The sequence below is a fragment of the Labeo rohita genome, unplaced genomic scaffold (genome assembly GCF_022985175.1).
Source record: "Labeo rohita strain BAU-BD-2019 unplaced genomic scaffold, IGBB_LRoh.1.0 scaffold_1579, whole genome shotgun sequence".
Classification (NCBI taxonomy): domain Eukaryota; kingdom Metazoa; phylum Chordata; class Actinopteri; order Cypriniformes; family Cyprinidae; genus Labeo; species Labeo rohita.
Window position 1 is genome coordinate 8,029 of NW_026127757.1, and position 8,220 is coordinate 16,248.

At 38.0% G+C, this 8,220-nt stretch overlaps 1 protein-coding gene across 1 annotated transcript; it reads left to right on the forward strand.

Moving 5' to 3' along the window:
• Positions 1-943: 943 nt before the first annotated feature.
• On the forward strand, positions 944-8,009 carry LOC127158574 (stonustoxin subunit beta). The gene is made up of 2 exons (XM_051101657.1): positions 944-984; positions 7,301-8,009. Exons 1-2 carry the CDS (start codon positions 960-962, stop codon positions 7,873-7,875), a joined length of 600 nt encoding a protein of 199 aa, XP_050957614.1. The 5' UTR covers positions 944-959; the 3' UTR covers positions 7,876-8,009.
• The last annotated feature ends 211 nt before the right edge of the window (positions 8,010-8,220 follow it).

Here is an 8,220-nt window from a genome sequence, read left to right on the forward strand (position 1 = left end):
TCAGATGCTACTATATAGTATAAATATTTTGCACTTTAAATAAGGTTATTATGGAGATTTATTTATTTATAAAGTATTTTAATAGAAATATAAGGTTTCATTATGTTATGTTAAAATTTTTCAAGATTACTATATATATATATATATATATATTAATTTATAGTCATCCTCCATGTTAATATTTAATGTAGTAATCTATATATATATATATATATATATATTGATTACTACATTAAATATTAACATGAATGAATGAACGATCTAAAAAAAATATTAAACTCTGTAAAAGTGAAACAAGGAATGTGGTGTATAATTGTGTGAAATGTATGATGAAAATCAAGCAATTTCGCCAAGCAAATATAAAGAAATAGGTTGCAGCAGTTTTTATTTCGACTGAACTTGAGAAATCCGCGATGGGACTGAGCGCGAATAGCTTCAGCGATTCCTTATAGTACAAAATCGCTGTCAGTCAAAAGGAGATGCAATCTTTCGACAGACCCTCCAATCATCACGCAGAAGCTCGGAGTCCAGGCCAGCCCACTCCTCATTTGCTCCTCATTCACCCCCAGAGACGCTGAGCGTCCGTGGGCGGGACATAATCGCAGCGTTTATCCAATGACCGTCTAGTTTCAAAGCACTGAAAAAAAACGTTCAAAGCAGCCCCATTGAAGTCAATGGACGCTGGGCTTCAACGGGGAAATGCACTGTGACGCTACGGGAATGTATGAGAAGAAAATCAAGTCAGCCGACCTGCTATATCTAACTGATTCTGAACGAACTCGTCTTTGAGATGAACGTTTTCTAACGCATTTTTAGTCAATAAAATGTTAATACAATAGTACATACTTTGACCATTAATTTTGTGACATTATAGGGGAAGCTGAGCTTCCCTTGCAGTCTTAAAGAAATCGCCACTGGTGTGTTTGTGTGTTTATAGTGTGGATCATGGAGGAGAGATCATGATGACAGCGGGACTACGAATGTGTAGGTCTACAAACATTGTAAATACACAGTTTGAACATTAACACTGCACTGTGCTTACAAACAGGTACATAAAAAATGTGCATACTGATTAAATTAATAAATTAATAATTAATAAATAAATACAAACTTGACTCAAAGATTAAATTAAAATGCATTCCCTGGTTTCACAGACAAGGCTTAAACCTAGTCCCAGACTAAAATGCAAGTCTGAGCTGTTTCAACTGAAAGAAATTTGCACTGATTGATCTTGAAATACTGTAGGTCAGTGGTCTTGTTTCATCTCAAGATGCACACCAGTAATGTCTTTCTTAAGGCATGTTTATAAAAATTGAACTACGGTCTAATCCTGGCTTAATCTAAGCCCTTTAACATTAATTTGTATTTAATTTAGTGATTCCTCTGCGTACTACTAGAGGGAGCCTGAGTACCACTAGTGGTACTTGTACCACTCTTTGAGAACCACTGGTTTAATTGCTAGATTGAATCGCTGGTGTGTGAGACTGTGCAAGAACCACAAGAGAACACTCCTTCATAAAAGCATTGCAGCAAACATTAAGCATGATTTTAGGAGTTAAGTCTTTTAAGATCTTAAGTCTTTTAAGAGTTCTAAGTTTTTTTTGGAATGGAAATATTTACCAATCTAACAAAAGTTTTTGGTTAGGGCAAAAATCGCTGTACACCCTGTAATGGAGTGTCATGTGCCTGGAAACAATTCTGGCTAAAAAGCAGCTGCTCACTTATTTTGGTGATTTAAATAATATTATGCATAACAAGATCGGCAGTTTAAGACATTAACTTGTAAGCACAAAGCACAAGATACTTCTCTTTTCAATATAAATAAGGGTTTATTGGATAAATCTAAGACATATAAACTAACCTAATACATAAACAGATGCATTCACACATTCACACAGGTTGCAGAAAGAGAAAGTGAGGAAAGAATAAGTAAAGAAGAGTGAAAATATGAAATCCCAAGTTTATAGCAATATCTGCAATTGCTTAGACCTGAACAACCATCAATCATCTAATTAACCCTCACTTTGAGTTTCTCAATAGGGCTATTAAACCTTATATTAAATGCACCAGTTCAGCTAAAAGCAATGAATAAGTGCAATAGCTAAAAGCAAAATTTTATGGTTTTCTGGATTTTTAAACTGGGCTGTTGGACACATCCCATATGGTGTCTTGACCAATTAGACGTGGTCTTAACTCTGGATATTTCAGTGTTTCTCCCCCCAATACATAAATCAACGTTATCTTATCAGTCACATGGTCCGAATTTTCCCCCTCTTGCAGAGTATAATTTGGATGGGATTTCTATAAGACGTATATAATACATTTTACAAAGGATTGATTGACAGAAACATTTAAAGCATGAATTTTTAAACTTATACATACCAAACACAAATATAAACGCCTAAGCTATTCAGTAGTTATTCAAAATACATACACAATGAGTAATTAGGACATGATAGTCAAATGTGTGGGTTACATGCATGATAAGGAGTTATGCAATGGACTGATATTCCTGTATCTTAAGTCTTTTTAAGTCTTTAAATCTTTTTTAGCATCATTTTGGTGCATATATATGTAAAAGAGTTTGTCATTTCTGTGAAATGAGGATGTGTTCTGTGAGGGAACAAAAAGGTCAAAAGGGTATAGAAGAAATCTCGGTCTGGTCCTTGTCTTGGTGTGGGGGAACCACCCAACAGAGTGTCCACTAATGATTTTCCTCATGTGATGCTCATGATGTGCTATATCCTTGACCATTAATCTTGGGTCTCTTGCCCCAAAATTGACAATCTTCCTGGGTTTGGAATTGTCAATAAGTCTTCTTTTGTTTTACTGCTGCAAGCTGTTCAAAGCAGTAAAGGAGTTGGTTGGTTAGGCTTACTTCAGGCTGGCTGGTGCCAGGGTATCATGAACAGATTTATGACTTTGTCTGGTTACCCTGGGCCTCTTTGTGGAATTTGTCTTTGGGTTTCAACACTTATAATTGAATCCTCCATTGTCTGATTCACTCTGATACTCTACACATTCATGAAAGAAACATCACTGTGTTTGGATGGAGATGCACAGTGGCTCATCTGTGAGTTGCTTTTTAGGAATTATTTTCGCTGGTAAAATAAAGCAAAATCTGAGGTATTATGGTCATGCAATAGCAAACATTGCAAAGCTAACCATAGACAAATGTCCTGCTATGTTTTTATGTTATGTTTTTATTACAAGATCACAGGAACCAGATGAGTCCTCTGCACAATCTGACTCTGCTGCAGCCTAGATTTAATAGGAATATTTGCCTTTTGTAAATGACGATTGGTCGTCTAATAATCGCGCATCTCCCCAGTACATCTTTGCAGTGCAATGGTGCTGCCGTCAAGGCGAGAGTGTTCACGAAGCACAAACAAGCGATCATTTCGACCCTTTGCCCAACGGGGAAGGGGGTGGCAGGGGTGAACGTGGGGCTGGAAGTAGCACTAGCTCTCTGGATTCAGCGGCGCTGGAGGGAGTGGCCACGCTGTGCGTGGGAGAGCCGGGAGACGTGGTAGAGGCAGCGGGGTGATCTGGATCATGCGTTTTACTTCTGTATATTATAGTAATATAGTAATGATTTTGTACTTTCTCCTGTTTTATTGTTGGTTTCCTCTTTTCTGATCACTTAGAATGAGGATAAAAAGACAAAAACAAAAACATGCAAATAAGTTCAAACATCAATTCAATGTCTACTATTTCCAGAATATTGTGAAATTCAAGATGTCCGCCCCTCATGACGTCATAATATGCAAATTAGATTAGTATATTTACACCCCACATAAACTTTCATTCATGCCCAACATTTTTCTAATTTACAGTAGATTTCTATCTTTAAGCCCTTTAAAGCCACAAGCTTTTGAAATCTTAATGTCAAAATTCAGCATTTTTCAAAAAAACAACCTGGCGCCTAAAGGGTTAAGTTTTAGCTCAAAATACCCCACAGATCATTTTTATAGCTTGTTAAAATTGCCACTTTTAGGGTATAAGCCAAAATGCACCACTTTTGTGACTGTCACTTTAAATCCAAATGAGCTGGTGCACAAACTTCAAGTTCTACTCGTGATTATGAGCTCAACAAAATCAGGTAGTCAACTTGACATTGTTTTCACATGCAATTTTTAACTACCAGATTCCTATTTACGATCATTCTGGTAGAACTTGAAGGCAGCATCAGTGAAAACAGGCAGATACAATGAAAGCTTTACAAATTTGCCTTGCAGAGTGCCAAGAAGCTCTTTTAGAATTCAATTTGGAAAGCAAAATTTGACATGTGATATTTTGTCTGGAGCTGATATATCTCCAAAAGCTACAGCAAGAAAACAGTAATAGTGGAATGCTGCTTCTCACTCAGGGCTGTGTTTATTGTCACAAATGGGCTGGATGATGACATCTGGAATGGCATGCTCAGAGAAACGTTGAGTTATGCATATAACAACTCTTCCCAGAAGGAGGGAAATGAGGTACAACATATGACTATGGGATATCGTGCTCCTGCGCCATCTGCTAAAGACACCTATATGCACGCCTGAAAGTCCAATGACGCATGATGATGTGGGCAGGGCTGCCTGCCCACAGCATATAAATGCAGTTGCATGTGTCATTCCCTTTGTTTAGTCCTTAATATGCATCAGTCAAATCCACCGATGCCAACCAACTCCGGGGACACAAGGAGCACAGAAGATGACGCACCATAAGCATCTTGAACTTGAAACATCTGAGGTGCTTGTTCAGCTGCCGTAGATCCAGGATCCAGGATATGCCCCCGCCTTTCTTTGGGAGGAGGAAGTATCGGCTATAAAACCCCTCTTCCATGCTCTCCCGTGGGACAACTTTGATTGCCCCTTCGCAGAGGAGAACACGGATTTCCTCCCTCAGCACTGGGGAATCCCTCTCCAAAACTGAGGTTGTGATTACTCCACTGAAACGGGAGGTGCGCAAGGAACTGCAGCCAGTAGTTCCTTGCCTTGGGACAGGGGCTTAGACATTCTCAAAAAAGACTTAATTAGCCCTTGTTAACATAGCTAAACTTGAGCCTAACAACTCTTTTATTCATCTGCTAGTTTTTCTTTTCTTAGTTTCACAAGGATCATCACCGTGGGCTTTCTCTTATTTGTGAATGTGACGTGATGTGACCTAACAGCACGGAGAACAGCAAAGGGAATGACAAATCCGACTGCATATATATGCTGTGGGCAGGCAGCCGCCCACATCGTCATGCATCATTGCCTTTTCAGTTGTGAATATAGGTGTCTTCAGCAGATGGTGCAGGTGCGCGATATCCCATAGTCATGAGTACTGAACAAACTGACTGAATGGGAACTGTTTATGATTTATTGGGATTATAAAAAAATGACTGGGTGGATTTTTGCCATTGTTGGCTGCTTGTTTTTACACACTGTGGCAACACAACTGTGTTCAAACTAGTGATCGACCGATATTGATTTTTTTTTAATAACCGATACCGATTATTTGCATGTTTGTGTGTCGTATTGCACCAATAAAAACTTTTTATTTATTTATTTATTTTTATTTGTAAAATGCATCAGCTGAAACACTAAGCAAAACAAATAAATAAAGGACAGGAGTCATATCAACATTTTAAACTACAGTTTTAGTAGGTTTATAAGCTGTTTAATATGAAGAGTGAAGAATAGCTCATTGGATAATTCACTGAACAATATTCTCTGAAATATTGGAATATAACAAACAAAACATCGTATTTTATTGCATTTCTAAACTGGTATGTTATATCAGAACCACTGATATTTTGACAAAGCGCTGTTTACACAGAACTATACTCAAACTGCGATCGCTCGCGGGGGATAATAAATAATTCATTTCCAGAGTTGTATATTTTTTTAGATGTGTATTAATGAAATGGTTATATAGTAAATATTAATATAATTTAGGGTGTTTTAAACAAGTGAATCTTGTTAAAAGTTACAAGCGGTGGCTGTGCTGGAACATGAGCATCAGCCTGGTGAGTGAACGGCAAAATGAAAGCGACTTCACGAGATTAATGATTGACACAACAGAGAGAATTAAATTAAGCGCTTTTATTTCCAACATGTGCTCATTCTGTATTGTTTAATTCTGTCACTTCACGAGACAAAGGATGAGATGATATGATGAAATGATGAAATGAGATATAGACAACACAGAGATAAATAAATTCAGCACTTTCATTTCCAACATGTGCTCATTCATGGCTGTATATTCTTTAATTCAGACAAATTTACGTGTTTATTAGGACGGATTATCTTGCGTGACTGTGAGTTTGTATTTCTTGGATCCAAACCTGCATAAACTAGCTACATATCAGGCATTTATGTAACACATCTAATGTGCATTAGTGGCTGTTATGTTAAATAAAGTTTACTAATTACAGCTAGGCAAGTGCTTTACCTATGCATGCTGTTGTTGTTGTCTCATCTCCCCTCAGATGTGGTGAAATGGCGATCCTGCTGATAATTCTCAAAACATCCACAAGATGGCAGCATTTATCAGTGCATCCGATATTACAAAACCGATAACCGATTATAATAAAATGCTTAAATATTGGGAAAAATATCGGTAAAACGATATATCGGTTGATCTCAAGTTCAAACACCTTATAATAGTGTTTTTTGCATAATAGGTGCCCTTTAAAGGATAAACTATAAAAATTTCTTTCAATTTCAAAAAAAAAAAAAAAAAAAGTGTGGTGGATTTTTACCATTATTGGCTGCTTGTTTTTACACACTGTGGCCACACAACTGTGTTCAAACACCTTAGAAAAGTGATTTTTGCATAATGGGTGACCTTTGAAGGATAACTATAGAAATTCCTTTTAATTCCAAAAAAAAAAAAAACTCTGAAGTTCCAGTCCTGGTTACAACTAAACCGATATTACTTTTTGCCCCGGTCACCCCTACTGTCAGCTGTTAATGTGGTCAAAATGCTTGTGCGACAGGGATGGCCAAGCTTCAATCAGGCCACCACTTATCGTTACACTTAAACATTGAAGTACTGACTTGGTTCCGAAGTACTGGTACTTGAGACAATAGTATTCTGAACTGTTTTACGCCTAACAAAGGTATTTCACCGAGTTTTGTTTGGGCTCCAGAAGTCCAAGTCTGCTAGTGAGATCCCAATCACTGTTTAACAGCTTTCACTATATAGGTGAGCACATGTGTGAATAGTGAGGACAGTTTGGACTTTGCAAATCTAATCAAAGCTTTAAACACAAACAGACATCTTCACTGTTGTGTTGTTCTTGATGTTTCTCTCTTCTTGTGTTCAGATGCCTGTGATCTCACACTGGATCCAAACACAGCAAACCCCCGACTCATTCTGTCTGATAACAACAGGAAGATCACACGTGTGGAAGATCATCAGCCGTATCCTGATCATCCAGAGAGATTTGATGCTGTTCCTCAGGTTCTGTGTGTTGAGAGTCTGACTGGACGCTGTTACTGGGAGGCTGAATGGAGCGGAGATTATGCTGTTATATCAGTGTCATATAAAAGAATCAACAGGAAAGGATGGAGTGACTGTTGGTTTGGATCCAATGACAAATCCTGGAGTCTGAGCTGCTCTGGTAACAGTTTCACTGTCCATCACAATAACAACTACACTGATATACCTGTTCATTCATCCTCTAAGAGAGCAGGAGTGTATGTAGACGTGTCGGCCAGCACTCTGTCCTTCTACAGCAGCTCTGATGCACACAAACTCACACACTTACACACATTCAACACCACATTCACTGAACCCCTCTGTGCTGGATTTTGGGTTGGTGATGATTCCTCATTGTCTCTGTGTGATATTAAACAGCCTCCTGTGAGAATCATCAGTGATCAGCACATCACCGGGTGAGTAAAATACTGTGACTAATGAAATAATACTGTGACTGTGACTAATAGTTCAGGGTTCTGTGCTTCATTTGATGTAATACCAGATCTTCTAATCTTGATAATTCCTCTCGGGCAAATGTCGTTTTCTAAGTGCACAGATTTGATTAGCTTATTTGGAGTTGCTGTTTTTATTGAAAAATGTATCGACACTAGAAAGCAGGGGCGTGTTTCACACACAACATTGTAACTTACTGATTAACTACTGTAGTATGAAGAATCAGTAGGAAAACTAACCAACTCGTCACAGCTGTTCTCCAGCACCACAGTACCATGATCTCACTTCTGTCATTTGATACACACTGGTTCA

What these genes read in the sequence shown, in the direction of transcription:
- LOC127158574 (XM_051101657.1), top strand. Translation starts at nt 960, where the DNA reads ATGATGACAGCGGGACTACGAATGT. An exon ending in GACAGCGGGACTACGAATGT is followed by an intron (nt 985 to 7,300) that starts GTAGGTCTACAA and finishes TCTTGTGTTCAG; the next exon opens with ATGCCTGTGATCTCACACTG.